Raw genomic sequence first — 21,144 nt, forward strand, 5'->3', positions numbered from 1 at the left:
TCATGTATAAAGTATCTTTTGATGGGCAATTATAAAAGTTTAGAATCAAATGGTTTTTTTTTCCATTCTAAACAAAAAGGTGCCCATCGTGATATCTACCTAAAGAGTTCAGGTAACTTCTGGCTATAATGTATATATTCCTATGTCATTACTACCTCTTCAAAATGAGGTTTCTCTTTAGCAATACTCATATCAGTACCCATGTTACGTGGTTTTACTAGATTCTTGACTTTCTCCTCTGATGATCAATATTTATATAAAGCCCTTGGAATGGTAATCCATACATTTAAGCTATGGTGTCTTGAATCTAATGAAATCCTTTAAATCATCAATAGCTCTCCTTAGGAATTAAAGAATGGAATGAGGGCTAGAAAACTAAAATTGACTCCAGATAAGGTGGGGATATCATGAATAAATAATTCTCAGACCCATGAAATACTACAAAAAGGGGTGTAATATAAGGTTTCTCTTTTATTCTAATATGTTCTGAGATATATAGATGGTATTAAAGAAAAGCTTCAGCTATGAACCGCACTGGTATAGTGGTTAGAATGCAGTGCTGCAGGCTACTTCTGCTTATCATCAGCTGCCAGCAGTTTGGCAATTTGAGTCTCACTGGCTCAAGGTTCATTCAGCCCTCCAGCCTTCCAAATCGGTAAAATCAGGACCCAGATTGTTGGGGGCAATATGTTGACTCTGTAAACTGCTTAGAGAGGGTTGTGAAGCACTGTGAAGCTGTATATAAGTCTAAGTGCTATTGCTATTGCTATTCAATTGGCAAATATTGTTTCCTCCAGTTCATTTCCACTCATGAGCTGTGAGGGTCTACCTGAGATAAAGTTTATAGTGTGGAAGTCAGGAGTAAATTGGCTCAATGGCAGTGCCACCAATTATCATTCTGTCAACATTTGATCCCCTTGCTGTCTTATCTTAGAAAATATGTTCATTAGGCAGTTTGAAGGACAAAAAGAGTTCATTTCTTTTAGGATAATTGATTTTATTTAGATGGGGGGTTCTTCTTTGTTTTTGTTTAATGTCCTTTTGTATAATACCCTGGAAGTTCTCTGAAAGGCTGAATGAAATAAATCATGTTATCTATGATGTAGAGGTATTTATGTATCTATGTTATCTAAGGGACACGGGGCTCAGTGGCTAAAATGCCGAGTGTTCGCCAATTCGAATACCTAGTGCCATGTAATGGAGTGAGCTCCCATTACTTATCACAGTTTCTGCCAACCTAGCAGTTCAAAAGCATGTAAAAATACAATTAGAAAAATAGAGACCATTTTGGTGGGAAGGTAACAGTGTTACGTGCGCCTTCGGTGTTGAATCATGCCGGCCCCAAGACTACAGAGACATCTTCGGCTTTGAAATGAAGATGAGCACTACCCACTAGAGTCGTGAATGACTAGTACCTATGTGTGAGGGGAACCTTTACCTTTATCTTTAATTTATACTGTATAGTAGCAAACATGTATGCTTATTTCAGACTGTATGGGAGAAAAACTCTTATTATGGTGTATGTCGTATTACAATCAAGATGAATGATATAATTATACAGTTATGGAATCAATTGCAAGAAAATGCTTTACATGGCTATTTCAAGAAAGCTCCTGTATTCAGTCATGCAACCTGTTTCCTGTTAGTGCTCACTAGGTGTAAGGATTTTTTTTCTTCCTGTTTTGGGGATGTTTAATGTTCTCTGGACATAAACCAGGATTTTTATTTTTTAGACAGACTTCATTTTTATAAAAAAGGCTCTGAGACCTTTGTTATCATTATGAAAGAATGAATTATTAGAAAGTCAAAAACTATAATTTTGCATATAAAATGTTTATTTATTAAACAAATTTATGTAGCTGACCAATTTACACAATGACTCTTGGTATCTTGGGGTTTGGAATTTTAAACTCAAAACAGAATTATCTTACTTACAGTATAACACATCCATTTGTGTTTTGGAAAAAGAACTACTACAGACAGGATTGGGTTATGACAGTCACTACTGCTGGTTTGCTCATAAGCATGCCAACCACGAGTACTTGATGTGCGCTTCGTGTGCATGTGCAGTACAATTAAAATTGTTCTGCACATGCGCAGAAACCAAAAACAAGATGGTGGTGCAATAGGCTCTGGTTCGGGGGCATAGCAGGCCTAGGGCGCTGCCAATTCCAGCAACCCAGGCCACCAAACTACTACCAGTTCGGCCGAACCAGTCAGAATGGGTAGGAACCCACAACTGACTACAGAAAACTGTAGATTACTATTGAATTCAGTGATACAATCCTGGAAGGGTTCAGGGTCATACGTTGCATAACACAATATAGTGTCAAGATCTTTATGTTGTTGCTGTCACTCTCTTTGCTTTTCATTTCATTATGATGAGAGGAAAAGAAAAAGTTTAATATGTTTTGCGTGAAATCATTTTGAATATTGATGTAATTAAGCTCAATAATCTGCTTTGTTGTGGTATAATTTCTTTTTTTATAGACCAATGTGGTCATCTTTGTGAGGGTTGGAAATTCAGCCCTGTGCTTAGTGAAGGATGAACCGTGGTTTTTCCTTGAAGTATACTTTACAATTAAAAAAATTAACCCGAGGTATATTCTAAGAAAATACATTTTATTGTAAAATAAATAACAAACAAACTTACTAGCTAATAACTACATTTTGGCAAAGTTCCTAGCTTACCTCCTCAGCAGGCAAACAAAGAAAAGGAAAGAGAAAGAAGAAGGCAAATGGACATGCATAGTAGAGTTTTACTGACAAGAGTCAGTCTACCGTAGGTCTCAGAGTATAAGCACATATGGCAAAACAAAAAAAACATTGTGACAATCTTATCATCTATAACAGTTCTGAGTGGCTTAATCCACATAAGATATATGTTTCCATCTAGATCAATGTTTTGTATTTTCCTCTATTTTTTTTGTAGACTCTTTGTACTCTCCTTGACTGTTTATTGATCCCTGAAAATATGTCCCCCGATGGACCTAGAGACCTATACGAAATATATTTTGCCTTTGCCTGTGTATGGGCATTTGGTGGGGCTCTATTTCAAGACCAGGTATGTCAAAAATCAGCTTGTTTAAATTCCAAATGGGGGGACAGGGGGGCCTATTCAGATAACGTTGTTGTAAATGGTCTTTCACTCGTGCAATAAATATATAGTCAACAGGGTCAGTAAAAAAAGGATGGATTGAATTAAATCAAATCAAGAAAATTAAATGTCTTATTTAAGCCTCCGTGCCATAAATAATAATGCCAATTTAAAAGTGGGTCATGATCCTTGAAAAAAATGCTAAAAAGAATTGAACAGGCTTTTATATGCTTCACGTAACTTGGCTGGAAGTTGAACAGAAATAAATTACACAATAAAGGCCATAAGTGGCACAAGATGTTTGTAGATAAACTGAATGAAGATAAACTGACATCATAGATCATCATATATGGTATAAGAAATAACCCAGGATGGGTTGTTGGAGGTTTTCAGTGGTTCAGGAAAACCTCTAGCTAAGATTCTGTGCAGTTCGGAGAACACCCAAATCCCACTCCTGACTTGCCCCACCCACCCCACCATGCTCCACTCAGGAGTTCCCACACTCAGGAGTTCCCACACGGCCCAAGTAAGTACAGGGCGTGTGCAGAGCCTTGAGAAGGGCGAAAAACAGGCCTACTAGAAGTTCAGGAAGGCCGGAAATGGGGCTGTTTCCAATCTTCAGAGGGCCTCCGGAGCCTGGGGAAGTCATTTTTGCCCTCCTGGAAGGTCAAGTAAAACATCTGGAGCCCAAGGAGGACGAAAACACCCCTTCGCCATGCTGCAAGAGATCAACTAGCCCACACCCACTATGGCTCCTAGTTAAAGTTTACTCCTTGCTAAAAATTTTGAATCCCGCCCCTGCTTATACAGCGTGTTAGGTTTGAAGGGGGAAAAAAGTGGACATAATACCTACAGCTGCTTGAATGTGCAAGCAGACACATTTGCAGCTCTATATGGTCTAAAACACCTTGTTTCCTTTGGATCTGAGGTGTCGCATAGAGTTAACATAGGTGTTTATGTAGAAAGTTGTGAAATGTGATACAGTAATCCTTGACTTATGACCACATTTGAGCCCAAATTTTCTGTTGCTAAGCGAGACAGTTGTTACATGAGTTTTGCCCCATGTTTTAGGCCCATTTTTGCCACAATTGAAAAGTGAACCACTGCAGTTGTTGAGTTAGTAACATAGTTGCAAGTGAATCTGACTTTCCCATTGACTTCACTGGTCAGAAGTTTGCAAAAGGTGATCACATGACCCCAGGACACTGCAACTCTAATAAATATGAGTCAGTTGCCAAGTGTCTGAATTTTGATGACATGACCATGGAGATGATACAAAGTTGTAAATGAGAAAAATGGTCATAAGTCACTTTTTTCAGGGCCATTATAACTTTGAATGATTACTAAATGAACTGTTGTAACACAAGGACTACCTGTACCATCTCACAGGAACTTGTTCTTTTTGGTTGAAAATGAAAAAAAAAACCACACGAAGTAACCAATATGTATGTTGTGCAACACATAAATCAAAATAATTTTCCAAAATTATTAGGACAGATATATTCAATGATTTTTTTCTTATTTTCTTCAGAAGTGTTCATGATTAGTAAAGTAATGTGAAAATGGAATTTAAGACATTCCACATACAGGTTTAGATTGTTTGGTAACTGGTTTTGTTTTTAAGGATAAAATCATCTAAAGAAATGCTCCCCAGTAGAAATATTTTCCTGTTTTGAAGTAATGAAAGTGTTTGATAGTATGCAATTTAAATTATTTCACAATATGGATGTATGTTCCCAGATAATGTACACTTAATGGCTAAATGGTTGTACAAGTTAGATAATAAAATCAATATTTTATAGCTTTACAGTTACAAAGCTGAATTCAGTCAATGGTGGCTTAAAGAGATGAAATCTGTGAAGTTTCCTTCTCATGGTACAATATTTGACTATTATCTTGACCCCCAAACTACGAAATTTTTCCCTTGGAATGATAAAATTAGCAGTTTTGTAATGGATCCAGAAACACCCTTGCAGGTATTTTATTTCCTTGTTAATAAAAAATAAGAGATGAATATAGGGACTTTGAGGTTTTATCTTTATTATTTTCATTTTTTTCCTAAAAGCATGCCTCTTTTAAAATCTATAAACAGTACACATAAGTGCTGTTTTTATATTGAATCTAACAACAGGGGAAAGAAACTAATGGAAACCAATTAAATTGATATGGTGAGAACATTTAATAGTTTCATTTATTTACAAAAGGATATAGTGAAGAAAGCTCATGGAACTACATTTCAGAGACCTAAAGCAAAGTTTCTGATTTCTTTATGTGAGTGAAAGTAGGAAAGAGAAAAAACACATAAGGTCAAAGCTAAAACAATAAAAAATATTGGTTTTTTTGTTACATACAAATATAGCCAATGTGAATTATCATCAGCTCTTATTGTAAAAAAAATATCAGTGCACAATCTTATTATATTTTGTTAAAATCAATTTTAATATGTTAATTAAATGAAAGGTTAGTGTTCTATTGAATCTTTATTATTATTCTTTTTGGAAACTTTATAAATGTTTTCCTTATAATAGCCATTAAAATAAAATAAAAATTCCATATTGGAATGGTCCAAAATTGTATCCTATTATATACAGTTCAACAAGGACCACTACATTGATGCTTAGAAGAAAGGAACATATTATTTAAATTCCATATTTTTTGTTCTAATATTCAGATCTTTACAAATAATCAAAAATGTTAAAACTTTTATGTTGTACAAACACATTGACTGCACTCTGTAGTAAGTGATATTTAAAATAGATTTCAATAGCATATTAACATCAATATGTTGACTGCCTGCATTGGTTTGTGTATTTATGTGTGTGTGTGTGTTTTAGACAGAGCTTGTTCACACATCTGAAACCATATGTCTTAAATATTTTGTGGAACTGCTATTGGAAAAAAGCAAGCCAGTGATGCTGGTTGGGAACGCTGGAGTAGGCAAAACATTGCTTATTGGAAAATGCCTTGCCAGCCTTTCAAAAGATTTTCTGGTCTCAAAAGTTCCATTCAATTATTACACCACTTCAGCAACATTACAAAGTAAGCCTCCTCTATTGTTATCATTCAGGCTGTCACTTTGAGCATTAGCGTATAGTCAGTCATCTGAGTTCTTTATGACTGACCTTGCTTTTGCTTCTTACCTCTTTTGATCTGAGTGCTCTTTCCTTTTCACCATTTCTGTTTATCTTCCTTTTTTATTTTTTCCAGCATGTAAAAATTATTCAGCAATCAAGGATACTATACTGTATCTTTTATCCCATCCCTTCCTACTCCTCAAGACTCTTGCAGAACATTTGTTCTGACTGATACTGTACCTTTCCACTCTGTGTGAAGATTCAAGGCAACTATTCAAGGCAATAATGAAAAATATTTGTTAAAATCATTCATGAAGGGAAATCAAAATTAGGGGTTATATTTTGACTGGTATTATAAGGAAGGAAGAATGGTGGCAAAAAGCTGAGAAACTACATTCCACAGTTTTAGAGCCAGTGGTCAAAAGCCCTTTATAGAACTGTAGATTAGAAAGACAATGGAGACATCTTCAGACATCCTAAATAATTTGAAGCTTAATATCGGTGTTTTAAATTTTGCCTGATAAACAAATGGCAATCATCTTCGTTCGTCTTCCTGTCATCTTTTACAATAGTTGCAACATCTAAGCACTTATAGTTTAATGTAGTCCTATGTAGCTCAAGGATATGATGATATTTCACCTGTTTATTATATAGATCATAATTGCTATCAGTAAAAGGACTGGCTCCAGGAAGCTGTTTTCAAAATGGAAGTGATCCTTCTCTCACACAAAATGCTGGTGCTGAATTGTAACCATATTTACTTTGTTCCAATTGTTCTCATTTGCAAATATGAATAAGAAACATATTTAAAATGCATATCTTTCTTTTTCAAGTATCCTGATTTACAATTATAGCAAAAGTTTTAACATCCCAGGAAGATAATGCACTTTGTTAATTTAAAATATAGCACACCTTATACTCATCCACTTGTCAGTATTTCTGGAATACTTTCTGGAAAGTATACTTAGATTAGTCCCCTCAGGGAAAAGGGCGGCCTATAAATCGTAAATAAAAAAATCCAAAAAAATTACACATGAAGAGCACAGCTAAAAAAAGTTTCAGGAGCCCAAACTTGCAAACCAATTAATACTATTTGGAGAATTATAATTCAAGACTTAATACTTTAAAATCTGGCAGTAAGGTCACTGAACTCATTTGATATGCCTGCTGTTTTAATAAGATTATTACAGTACATTGAGCACATGCTATGTATATATAAACACATGTACCCAATTTTAGTGTTATTGTAGGATAGTGATAACCCGGAATAAAGCTCATGAAAGTTTTTTTTGTGGGGGAGGCATGTAACTGAAGTAAGAAATATGTTCTGTGAATTATTCTTTGGTACATGTTGTGAATATGTGATACGTATATCAGTGCAAGTGAGGGAGAAAGAGATTTAAAAAATTATGAATAAGGATGTTAAATATGTTAAGGTTTACCTGTTTTTAAGGAAAATACTTAATGATATTTCAGTCCAATAATCATTAAACAATTTATAATTCATTCAAATTACATTATAATTATATTTCAAATTATGATTATTCTTTAAAATAATTTGTTACTGGTAATAAATAAATGTTGGTCAATGTTTCTTCACAATTATATTCAAATAATTAGTAATTTTTGCCGCTAATAAAGTGCCTTTTAAAGGAAAATGCACTGTTAAATACGTTAACAACTGCTAAATTACATAAGTCAGAAATGAGAATAACTTCCAATCAATCAGCAGCACAGTTTATGTTCAGTGAAAATTTTCTTTAAGTCAGCATCTTAGAGTGTTATAAAATGAGCCGAAAACATTTCCAATCTGGAAAGGATGAAGAAAGCACTATTGCCCTAACAAGAGCAACTTAATTCCAGTACAATGACCTCTTCTGTTTTGGTATTGTTACTTGGTTATTTTATAGCTTAAGCACTTTTTTCATGAACATATTTTATGTTTTCTTTGTTGGAAAGCTACTCGATATATTTTTAGTAGTAAAGCAGGATATAAATGTATTCAGTAATTGAATTTTAATTGTAGATCTATTTTATATTATTGAATAATCATGCGCCATAACACATTTTAGGGATTCTTGAAAAATCCTTGGAGAAAAAAGCTGGCCGTAACTATGGTCCTGTAGGAAACAAAAAATTGATTTATTTTATTGACGACCTGAACATGCCAGAAGTAGACGTTTATGGGACAGTTCAACCTCACACACTAATTCGACAGCACATAGATTATAGACATTGGTAAGTCTTTATGATAATGATTGCTTGCACAGTCAGCTTGATATTTAGACAGGATTTAATATTTTTATCAACCTATCATTCCTCAAGGTTTTGGGATAGGTAGATGTTGTTTCATGGTGTAAGCTTTCCAGTAAGCAAAGCTGCCTTTTGAACCTTTTGAAATTGAATGGTGGAGATTTTATCAATAGTGATGGTGTTCAAGTAGATGGTACTCCAGTTGTTTTGGGTTTTGGGTTTGCATCCAAAATACCTATTACAGCTAGAGCTGTTTTATTTTTATTTGCAAATCCTTGCCTTTTATTACCTTCTATAGTTCTTTTTCTTCTACTCTGCTGCAATATTCACTGTCCAGATTTAAGTGTTATGTGATACTGTGTTTCCCCCCAAATAAGACTTATCCTGAAAATAATCCCTAGCTTGATTTTTACATGTGCGCCTAATATAACCTCTACCCCATGGGTGAAATGCTACCAGTTTGGACTAGTTTGCCTGACCATGGTAGTAAAAAATGCTACCAGTTCGGGCGAACCAGTATTTCCGATTATCAGCTGTGATGCATGATTTATATTAGCTAGAATCATTGGATTACCTGCTTTCTACCTAATCTAAATCGTCTGGCAGAGTGAATTCCCCTCCCCTCACTGTTCTACTTACCTTTGCAGACTCAGAGGGCTTCAAAATGTTCCTTTTTTAGCATGATGCAGAATGCCTCAGGCATCATGCATGCAAAGCGTGCATGCATGTGCACTCACCGAACCGATAGCAGACCTCAGAGGATTTCACAGCTGCTCTACCTCCAAAATAAGACCTAGTTAAGACCCCACACACTCTGTCCCATGGTCTGGTTATATGAGATGGGGTGAGGCACATGGGTAAAAATCAAGCTAGGGTGGGGGGTAAAACTGACCCACTTGCCCTGCACCCTCTTACCTTAGGAGTGCTGCAGCTAGCTCCCCCATATCCTGACACCTGTTGTACTGCTGCCCAACATCTGTGGCTGTTTGCAACCAGACACCACTTGCGGCATCACGCTGGTGCCACTGCTTATGTCTGGACACTGCATAGTGTGTTGCATTAGTGCCACTGCTCACAGCTGGAGACCACATGCCACATCTCATCAGTGGCACTGCTTGTGCATACAACAGCACAATGTGCAACGCAGCCCCCTTCCATGAATGACAGCACTGGCACAATGTGCCACATGGCCTCTTCAGATGGCCACAGAAGAAGTTATACAGTGGCATAAGAGGTGTTGGGGCATGGGAGTCCTAGCTGCAGTGGTCCTAAGATAAGCGGGTAAGACATCCCCTGAAAATAAGACCTGGTGCTTATTTTGGGGCCCAAAAGAAAATAAGACCAGGTCTTATTTTGGGGAAAATATGGTAGATGTTGTCTGTTTGAATTCTTAAGTCCCAGAGGACTAACTTTTTTATTTTTTTTATTATTTTGTCTACTTTATGGTCCCACCACTTCCTGCATATAGGCAAGTATTTCTTTCAGATTTTTCAATGCACTATTGTTGTTACTTTGTTATGACATTGTTTGTAATCAGTTTTGTGTACTCTTCTTGGATCAGCTATCTAGGTGGTCCACTGTGTCTTCAGCTTCTTTGTAAATGCAACATTTGCTCTCTGTTGTTGCCTTCTCAATTCTGGTTTTGTATGCATTTGTTTTTAAGGCTTCGTCTAACCTGAATTAGACCCTCTGCCTTTTCTTCAATTTTCCTGCTCTTAGCCATTGCCAAGTCTTCTTATGAAATTATTAATATTCTGAACTGAAATATGTGTTCTTTATTATGAAAATGCTTGTTTGAAGTAACACATTTCATTTAAGCTTTTCCAAATTTCTAAAGAATTTTAAATATAGAAGTATTTGTTTTCTAGAGATTTAAGTTTGATTAATTACTAATGAAAGCTGATGGCTATATCTATTGTGTGAGACCAACATTGTTATTATATGGGAGGATATTGTCCTACTCATTTTGAAATCAATCATAAATATTAAACACACTTTTTGTCTCCTTAGGTATGATAGACAGACATTAAATGTGAAAGAAATTAATCATTGTCAGTATGTTGCCTGCATGAATCCCATTGTTGGCAGTTTTACCATCAACCCGCGACTTCAAGTAATATTATGCATACCTCTTTTAAAAAGTATATTAGTTGTTGTTGAGTTGCCAACTTTTGTCTGACTCTTTGGACCCTATGAACCATAGCTATCCTTATCCTTTCGTCCCCTTCTCTTTTTGCCTTCAATCTTTCCAAACATCAAGGGCTTTTCTAATGATTCATCTGGTGGCCAAAATATTTGAGCTTCAGCTTCAGTATCTATCCTGAATGGTCAGGGTTGACTCCCTTTAGAATCAAGTGATTTGATCTCCTTGCAGTCCAAGGATTCTTAAGAGTCTTCTCCATCACCACCACAATCCAAAAGCATCAATTCTTCAGTACTCAGCTTTTACTACTGGAAAAAAATCATACTTTCACTGTTTGAACCTTTGTCATATAATAACATAATATATAATATAATAATAACATCATAACATAACAGGAAACAGCACAGCACAGCATAACATAGCATATATATGTGAAGTATATACAGCTGCCTAAAATTTATTTCAGTTTGCAGAAGACTTGTCAGATGATCCTTTGTCTTACAAAACAATATCAGTAATGCAAAGGGATAAACATAGCTATCAGTTCTTAATCATGAGGACACCAAAATAAGAGAATGCATGTTATGATGTCACTGTAAAGCTCTGCCCTCCCATTTTTGCATCACAACATCAGCCTAAGTATGTAAGGAAGCATACACAACACACATATCATGACATTTCTTTTGCCCATTCATACCAGCAGATACGAATGCTGCTCGATACTTTGGACTTTTTAAAGTATGTGACAGGCATTATGACTTTTGCATTTTTTTTTCTTGGCAGTTGAATGCATTTTTAAACAAAAGAAAGAAAGCAGAGACTATTTTTTTTTCCTTCAGGGCAACTATGAAAGGCATAATTAGAAATAAAGATAAATGTGGAGCATGTCAGTTTCTATTCAGGAGACAGACAGATAGTAAAGGAAGGTCTGCTGTTATGGTAGCATGCATAGCTTCCAACCAGAGGTGGTATTCAGCAGGTTGTGACCAATTCTGGAGAATTGGTAGTGGACATTTTGAGTAGTTCAGACAACTGGTAAATACCACTTCTGCCTGGCCCCACCCCCATCTATTCTCTGCCTCCTGAGGAAATGGGGATTTTTCAGTAACCTTCCCCTGCCACACCCACCAAGACACACCCAGTAGTGAATTAATTTGAATCCAACCACTGCTTCCAACTCATTAAAACACCTCACAATTTTGGCTAATTTCTATGAGGACAGAGTGTTTATAAACATGAAGGTTGTCTGGGTAGAGTGCTTAAACAAATAGGGTTGTTATTCTATTTTCTACCACTTTAAAACTTGAAATTCAGCATAGTAACCAGGGGTACCCACCAAGGGGAGAGACTAGAAAAGTCAAGATGAGAGCTACACTCATGCAATTAAAGCCCCAGGTATTTGGACCATGAAAGGAACTCAATTCTCTGTCCCATCATGTTTTAATAGCATTTCTGTTTTTCAAATTACACCCTCCAATAGAACTATAATAGGTCTAGTTTAAGGTGACCAGATTTTCAGATTGGTAAAGAGGGACACCATTGACCGGGGGGGGGGGCTTGATTAAACACAAAACCCACCTTTGCATGGTTGTGAGAACATAGGTAAAACAAAACAAAAAAGCACAGCGTCCCTCTGCCCTCTGAATGGGACTCAGCGTGACTCCGATTTGAATACAAGGACATGGAGTCAGGCAGGGAGAAAAGCACCTTCATTTGCATTCTCTGTGACCATGATGCTTTGTGAGGAACAATCCCAGGAGCTCCCTGTGACTTTTTGCAGATTTTTCCTTTCCTGCTTAAAAAAATGGACTTTTTAAAAACGCCACAGAATGAGCTGTCAGCCTGCAACCCCTTTCTTCGTCCTCCTCCTCCTCCGTCACTAACAGCTAGGGGCTCAGAAATTGGAGCAAAAAGCCAGTCCATCTCTTCCCTCTTCCTGGATTCACTCCGAAGTTTTTTAAATCCCCCTTCTATGCATAAACACTCCTTCAGCGCCTCCCCCCCTCTCTCTCTATCTGTTTGTCTCTCACTCTCTGTGTGGTTCTTTGCCTCTATCTCCCTCCCTCTCTGTCTCTCTCTCTCTGTCATTCTCTCTGTGTGTCTGTCTCTCTCTGTCTCTCCTCCCTCCCTCCCCCTGTGTGTGTGTGTATGTTTCCCACTCTATGTGTGTGTGTGTCTCTCTGTCTCTGTCTGTAAGCTGCTGTCGCGCCTGTTGTCCTGGATCAGGCTGAGCTGCCTGTCCTTCTTCAACACCTCCCGGGGTGCACATCCATCGTAAAATCCATCAGGTCGTCCAAATTAATGGGGCTCAGCAGGACCTTGGCTGAATGCATGCAAACGCTCAAGTCCGCCGCTCGCTGCTCCTCAACTAGTTGCAAAGTTCTCTCCAGAGATTCTGGCAGGTGAAGGCAGCGCTTGCCTCTCGAGCTTCGGCGAAGGGGATTTTCTCCGTCCTTTTCAACCAGGCGATCTTTTTAACCAGGCGATCTTTTTAACCAGGCGATCTTTTTAACCAGGCAATCTTTTTAACCAGGCAATCTTTTTAACCAGGCAATCTTTTTAACCAGGCAATCTTTTTAACCAGGCAATCTTTTTAACCAGGCAATCTTTTTAACCAGGCAATCTTTTTAACCAGGCAATCTTTTTAACCAGGCAATCTTTTTAACCAGGCAATCTTTTTAACCAGGCAATCTTTTTAACCAGGCAATCTTTTTAACCAGGCAATCTTTTTAACCAGGCAATCTTTTTAACCAGGCAATCTTTTTAACCAGGCAATCTTTTTAACCAGGCAATCTTTTTAACCAGGCAATCTTTTTAACCAGGCAATCTTTTTAACCAGGCAATCTTTGGTTGCTGCATAAGCCCACAGGCTTCTTCTCTCTGTTAGCCGCCTGGTTAAAAAGGAGGAGGAGGCTTTGCTGGTCCGGAGCCCATCTGTGGGGGGAGGAATCCCCCTTGCATTCCTCGTCTTCTCGGATGGGTTCCGGACCAGCGGAGCCGCCTCCTCCTTTTTAACCAGGTGGCTATCAGAGAGAAGAGGGTAGGTTGTGCCTGTGGCCTTGTGCAGCACCCAAATTCTCGCCTCCTGTTCTTCGGCTTTTGCACAATCCCAAGGGCACGCGCTGCCCGGTTTGCTGAATCCGGCGCAGCTTCAGAGAAAGAAGGCATGTGAGAAAGCCCCCCTCCCCATGCCCACTGCCTGAATGTTTGAATGAAGGAAGCTGCAGGCTCCTTTGTCCTCAGCTATGCGATTTTCTTTCATTCTCTGCTGCCTGAACGAGTGAATGAGGCAGAGGGAGAATGAAAGGAGATTACGTCCCTTCTGTCTCCCCGTTGCTCAGAAAAGCAACTCCGGGAAGGTCCTTTGGTGGCGGCAGGCGTCCTAGAACTTGCCTGCTAGCACCTTCCCGAAGTTGCTTTTCTGAGCAACGGGGAGACAGAAGGGACAAAATACCGGCCGGCCAGGACGGGTATACAGGGCTGGGGGCGGGAAAGGCTTACTTCCGGGTCCGGTCACAAAATTGGGACTTTTTAAGAATGCCCCGGGACACGGGACAAATTGTGCACAATCGTGACTGTCCCGACAAAATCGGGACCTCTGGTCACCTTAATCTAGTTGGTATTAAGCAGGTGTAGCTATTCCATATACATTTGTCTAAATAAGGGTAGATTTTTATAGTGCAAAGTTTTGGAAAGTAATAATGTATAAGCAGATCACCTTATGTCTTTAGATAATCAACTAGAATAACACAGTGTTCTTGGATTGGGCATCCAAACCTTGCAATAGGACAGAGAACCTTTATGGTCATATAAAAAATTACATACTTGGTTAGCAATACGTATATTTCTTTTTTCATTTTTATTGTTTATGAGAGCATCATGTGAAGTTGTTCACTTAGAAATAGCTCTTGTAGATTTGAAAGTAAAATTGCATGAGGATTCTCATGCCAAGTGTATCTTATTAAAGTTGTCCTTGGTTCACTATTGTGTTCTTAAGTAGTTAGTCATATAACAATATCACAAACACTAAAATCTAATATCTTCTTCATATTTTAGAGGCATTTTGCTGTGTTTGCTATGAATTTTCCCTCTGCTGATGCTCTGAGCACCATCTATGGCAAGATTCTTGATTTCCACTTTCAGTTATATAATTTTAATTCATCTATATTGAATCATGGACCTTCCTTGATTCAAGCTGCAATACGGCTTCACCAGACAATGGTTCAGAGCTTTCTACCCACAGCTATTAAATTCCATTATATTTTCAACCTTCGAGATCTCTCTAACATCTTCCAGGTCTGTAAGGAGTAATACTCTTATTTGCATGCAAAAATTGAATTTATTTAATATAATAATAGTTAAGAATTTATAAATGCTTTATAAATCCTTAGTAAGGCCACAGCTGGAATTCTGCATCCAGTTTTCATTACCACAATACAAAAAAGATATTGAGACTTTGAAAAAATGCAAAGAAGGATAACTAAGATGATTAAAAGCCTGGAGACTAAAACATATGAAGAATGATTACAAGATTTGGTTTGGCTAGTCTAGAGAAAAGAAGGACTAGGTGGGAGGACTAGTATTTGAGAGGCTCCCACAAAGAGGAGGTGGGTCAATTTATTTTCCAAAACACCAGAGGGCAGGACAAGAAACAATGGATGGAAACTAATCAAGGAGAGAAGCAACCTGGAATTCCTAAAAGTGAGGACAGTTAACCAGTGGAACAGTTTGCCATCAAAAGTTGTAGCTGCTTCATCATTGGAGATTTTCAGAAGATATTAAATAGTCACTTATCTGAAATGGTATAGGGCAATGAGGGTGCACCTGCCCATGTGAGTGCTGGCCACTGGTCTTAAGGTTTCCAGCACATGCATGCACACCAGCCATCTGTTCTTCATGCATGCCAGAGCAACAAAAACCCAAAGACCAGCTGGCTGGTGCACGCATGCCTGTTTTGCGGGTCATTTTCAGGCCGTTTTTGGACTGGTTTTGGCCTGAAAAGCAGCCCCAAAATGGCCTGGTTTTTGGCTGTTTTAGGGGGCGTTTTCTAGTACTCCAGCAGCGATGAAGACCAGCTATGCATGTGCACGCTGGAAACCAGAAGAGCATTTGGCGTGGCGCGTGTGCTGACAAAGAGGGCTCTGTGTGCCACCTCTGGCACGTGTTCCATAGGTTCACCATCATGGGTATAGGGTCTCCTTCTTGAGCAGAGAGTTGGACTAGAAGACCTCGAAGGTATCTTCTAGCTCTGTTCTGATAGATTTAGGGAATCAATTTATTGCATTTAAAACAAATGTGATTCTATTTGAAGACAAGGAGAAATATGGGTTGTAATAGTGTCAGAATTTAACTTGGGCCTTCATTCATTTAAGAGTGTCCTAAGAATGAATGCATTGGTGTCCACTCTCACCTTGGTAGTATGGCATAATCACAAAGAAAAAAAAATCTTTTGGGTGTAAATAAGATTAGAAAAAAGCAGTTCCAAAATAGCTGGCCATGTAATTGTTGGAAGGTATACAGTTCTCAGTTTAAAAGGCAAGCTGTTGGTACCATTTTATATGTTCTGCATACCTTGCTAATTGTGTGTTATAATACTTCCTTTTTTTATTTAAGGGGATTCGGTTTGCTAAACTGGAGTGTTTGAAGCATCCACATGATCTTGTTCATTTGTGGCTTCATGAGTCTTCACGTGTTTATGGAGATAAATTGATAGAAGAAAAAGATTGTAATTTGTTTTATAAAAAGTTGATAGATACTGCACATAAATATTTTGAGGTAAATAACTAGTATTTATCTACCACTAATTATTTGAAAATTCTTTTAATTTTCCAAGTTCCAAGAAAGAGAAATGAAATACTAAGAAATGCAAAGAAAACTATAATATAATGTACTACTTTCTTTTATAACCATAAATATTTAAAAATGCATCTACAGTAAATAAAGACAGTGATTACTATTGGGTTTGAGAAGAGTTAATTAGGAACCCACACTTATGCTCTTTTCAGGAAAAAAAGGCATCCAGTCAGATAGTGAGCTCTATGGGGTGCTAAATAAATATGGTTTTGTTTTGTTTTGTTTAGAGCAACATTATTTTTTTCTAGTGAAAATAAATTTTAATAATTTGTGAAGATCCCAAACAGCATGTCTTTTTAACTTTTGTGTATGGTTGCCTATAATATGAAACTAATTCATCCTTATTCCACATATATTTATAGTAAGAAAAAAAAAGATTCTGTATAGACAGTTCTTCTACGTAGGAAATATTTTGTTTAACTATATTTAATTTCTTGCTGAGTTAACTGATGGACAGTAGTAAATGAGAGAATTTGGAATTTTCAGGGAAAGCTTAAATTATTATTCCTTTCTTCCTTGTGAATCAAACCAGTTAGAGCCTACTTACACACCAGGATCTTGAACACTCTGATATCCTCTTATAAGGTATAAAACAGAGGCTGGTTCTTAGCTATTCGGTCCGGGTTGGCCGAATAGGTAGTAACTCCAGCGGACACATTACCGTATCATTTCTATGATCAGCAGTGCCATCTTGATTTTCTGTTCTGCACATGCACAGAATAATCTTCATTTTAAAAATTTAATTTTTATTCATTTTTTAATGTTGTGGCTATGAGCAGATAGTTTTAAATGAAAATGTGTGCACATTTTTTATTATCGAACTGGCAGTAATGGTGGCAGGAACTCACCCCTGGGGTATACGTAAATAAAGCTTAATGGCAGAAACCTGAAATGCTAACTATACATATGGATCACTGCTGCTGCAATGCTAAAGTTGGTACTCTTAGCTGTCGTGATCTTTTTTATTTTTTAAAAATTATTTCTGAAATTTCCCCCCTCCAAAATAGGAGAAAAAAGAAAATGAAAGATAAAGCAGACAAGCTTTAATCACTCACAATAAAAATTTAAAAACATGTACTAAAATTACTAAATGATAAATATATCATCGTCAGTTCATGGACTGTTAATTTAGGTGACCATTTTTGTAAACAGCCAACTGTAGATTGTTCTGCCATTAATGAACTGTTTCCTTTGAATTCCCAGTAAAACTGCTAGAAAGAAACTAAGAAAATTTATATCATAATATACATTGGGAAATAAATTATTTTCAAATGGCAAGTAGTTTAGTTCTAGAAATTCTTGTAACCTTAATCCTTTTATCTGAATAAATCTTGTTAAAGAAGATTATATGAGTTTGAGAATAAAACCTTTGATTGAGGCAACTACCAAAAGTTTTTACATTGAAACATTTTGGGGGAGATATTTGATGTGACCTTATGGTTAATCAACAATAAAAGATTGACTAGTAAAATAAATTGAAAAGCATTTCAGAATATTAACTTTTCTTTTCAATGTCATGTTGCCAACTTTCCAGGATGTGGAAGATCATGTTCTTCTTCAAAAACCTCTTATTTACTGTCATTTTGCAAATTGTGTGGCAGACCATAACTATATGCCTGTCAAAGACTGGGAAATACTTAGAAAGATACTTCTTGAAGCACTGGAAAACTACAATGAAATAAATGCATCAATGAACTTAGTTTTATTTGAGGATGCTATTCAGCATGTGTAAGTAAATGCTTATTTGGAGTATTTTAATTTGGATTTGTTTATTTATGTGTACATGAGCAAGGCATAAAAGTGTGCTGCTGCTGAATAGCAACAGCAATAGCACTTAGACTTATATACCGCTTCTAAGGAGTTAACAGAGTCAGCATATTGCCCCCAACAATCTGGGTCCTCATTTTACTGATCTTGGAAGGATGGAAAGCTGAGTCAACCTTGACCCGGTGAGAATCAAACTGCCAAAAGTGTGAGCTGGGGCAATCTTTGAACATATGCATTGTGATTTTCAAAGCCCCATAGAGGATTCCTTTTTATCTTTAAGGCATTTTAAAAAGCAAATTGGTTTGATTAAGCCTTACACTTTGACCTTTAGAAATCTGGCCTCAATATTCCCTGTAGCCTCAAGTATAATGTCCTTATATCTGAAGCTAGAAATATTTCCTTACTGATATGTTTGCTTATTATCTTTCATATAATATATACATTTCCACACCTGTTCGCTCATCTATTCCCCTGCCAGACCAAAAACAAAACCCTGCTGATCATTTCACTATCAAGGCAAATGTTAAAATTTGCAGGATGGTTGCCAGATGGTTGAATCCTCTTGTACATGTGACAGCATGCATGTGTTAAAAAGGAGCAGAACTTGGTTCACAGTTTTCATCAACCATTTTGTTAATTTTGACACATCGACATATACATATACATATACACTCTTATGGATGTCACAGATTGATGATAAATTACTGAGATGTCTATGTTAAATAATGGTTGTTTGCTGTTGTTAACTTGTTTATATGGTTTATGGGATATTTCCCAGTCAGTCTCTATTTTTCAGGTAAATCTCCTTTACTAGACTACTGCTCTAAGGGTAAAATCATCTGTAGGTGCCTCTTTGAGCTCCCAGAGAAAAAAAATGGGATATATTACTAAGAAAGTAATAATCATAATGTGTCAACATTTTTAATGAGGTTTATCAGGAAAAATTGTTAATATATCTGAAGTAAATCAAATATTTCTATTTTACACAAGCCAGATGCAAAATCCCCACATGAGAATTGCAACATTATTATGAAACTATTAATGTGCTTTTCTTTTTCCACTGACAGGTGTCGTATTAATAGAATCTTGGAGTCCTCTTGTGGTTATGCACTTTTGATTGGAGTGGGTGGCAGTGGAAAGCAAAGTTTATCAAGACTAGCTGCCTACCTTGCCTCTCTTGAAGTATTTCAAATCACACTGAGAAAAGACTACACAATAGAGGATCTCAAGGTATACCAAGTGTTATTGTTCAATCATCTAAAGCGAGGGTCCCCAACCTTCAAGTCATGGCCCACTACTAGGCTGGTGACCATTTGTAACCAAGCTGTGGAGTTGGGGGTGAGGCATGCATGCAGCTCCATTTGTACAAGCAGGTGCATATGCTTGCTGCGCATGCAAATGGAGCTGTGTGCACTCACATGTTCTCCCACTGCTTGCATGTAAATATTCCCCCTCCTTCCCTCATGCAGTCTCACCAGTCTTCAAGGCCAGAAAGGTTGGGAATTACGGCTCTAGAGAATGATGTTATTTAAAACCTCAAGACTGGAAGTAACTTTCACATTCTTTATAAATAGCTTTTATTCTTTTTTTTTTCTTCTCTCCCTCCCCTGGTTTCTTCCTGCTATTTTTCACCAGAATATTTGCTGTTAGATTTAGGAAAACAGGATGTAGAGAACTTTTAGATCTGACATTCCTATCTTGATAGAGCAGGATGAAGATGTTAGCACCAAACACTGAATTCATGCATTGCATCAAGTCAAAATGTGGGTTGTTAAGTGTTGGGCTAGCATGTTGTATGAAACCAATTACTTAATGGGTTGTTTGTCTTAAGCCATTATGAATAAAAGAATGTCAGAAACACTCAAATGACATAAAGGTCCAGGACCATACTTCTAAAATATTACTGATAGAAAATCACTCTTGAACCAGACTACAAATTGTCATTAGCCAAAATTTTCATTTGTAAATTTTTTGGGCTGACATCAGATTTTCAAATATTTTGTTTTCTGTCACACTGCAACTCAATTTTTTCTTTTATATAACCTCTACAGCCATGATTTCCTGATTCTATTTTGTCTTAAAATTACTTTTATTTATATGATTTATTGATTGAATTTATTTGATTACTTTTATTTATGAAGCTTGGCCGAATGAATATAGCAATAGTTAGACTTATATAGCAATAGTTAGACTTATATACCGCTTCATAGGGCTTTCAGCCCTCTCTAAGCAGTTTACAGAGTCAGCATATTGCCCCCAACAACAATCCAGGTCCTCATTTTACCCACCTCGGAAGGATGGAAGGCTGAACCACTGTGCCACCTTGGCTCATAATGCAATTATATGCAATCAAGGTAGTGTTGACTCCTAATGTTCACCTAAATAGATTTTATCCATAACGATCAGTGTGTAGCTTGTCTTTCATGTCTTTTATAGTGGACTCATCATCATTGTAAGTGAATCACCTTGATGTTTGTCAGACTCTTCTTTTTCTTCCACCTTTCCCAGTGTTAGAGCCTCCTCCATAGAACTAAGTATTTGCACAGTATGTTCAAAGCATAATAATTTAAGCCTTTTCATTTGTGTTTCAAGTGAGACCTCTGGATTGACTTGTTCAGTGATCCATTCATTTGTTTATTTCGCTAATCAGTATCCACAGGAGACTTCTCCACTTCCATAGTTTAAAATCATGAGTACTGTTCCTTCTTAAAATCCAGTTTTTGTTTCCATGTAGAGCATGGTGAATGCCATTGCATGCACTTTTTTTATCTTTGTAGGTATAGATAGGCCATGGTACCTGAGTATCTTTTCTAAAGCCTTCATAGCTGCTCTATCCAAATGGTACTTTGTGGCATGTTTCTTGACTGCTTGTTCCTTATTAGTTAATCCTAAAGGCAGAAGCTTTTTTTTAGAATCCTAGGCCTGGAAGGGACCTGTAATATCTTCATTTTCAATTC

At 37.1% G+C, this 21,144-nt stretch overlaps 1 protein-coding gene across 1 annotated transcript in view; it reads left to right on the plus strand.

The window, feature by feature from the left end:
* Positions 1 to 21,144, plus strand: part of DNAH11 (dynein axonemal heavy chain 11) — a 179,655-nt gene that overhangs the window by 67,890 nt on the left and 90,621 nt on the right. Inside the window, exons 44-52 of the mRNA XM_087712777.1 lie at positions 2,933 to 3,064; positions 4,900 to 5,073; positions 5,932 to 6,136; positions 8,244 to 8,409; positions 10,435 to 10,537; positions 14,624 to 14,863; positions 16,181 to 16,342; positions 17,955 to 18,148; positions 19,255 to 19,417. Of these exons, the coding sequence (XP_087568903.1) occupies positions 2,933 to 3,064; positions 4,900 to 5,073; positions 5,932 to 6,136; positions 8,244 to 8,409; positions 10,435 to 10,537; positions 14,624 to 14,863; positions 16,181 to 16,342; positions 17,955 to 18,148; positions 19,255 to 19,417 (1,539 nt within the window). The remainder of the gene's footprint in view (positions 1 to 2,932; positions 3,065 to 4,899; positions 5,074 to 5,931; positions 6,137 to 8,243; positions 8,410 to 10,434; positions 10,538 to 14,623; positions 14,864 to 16,180; positions 16,343 to 17,954; positions 18,149 to 19,254; positions 19,418 to 21,144) is intronic.

This window comes from Thamnophis sirtalis, unplaced genomic scaffold, assembly GCF_051295495.1.
Source record: "Thamnophis sirtalis isolate CommonGarterSnake01/CBP01778 unplaced genomic scaffold, rThaSir2_p1.2 scaffold_4, whole genome shotgun sequence".
NCBI lineage: Eukaryota > Metazoa > Chordata > Lepidosauria > Squamata > Natricidae > Thamnophis > Thamnophis sirtalis.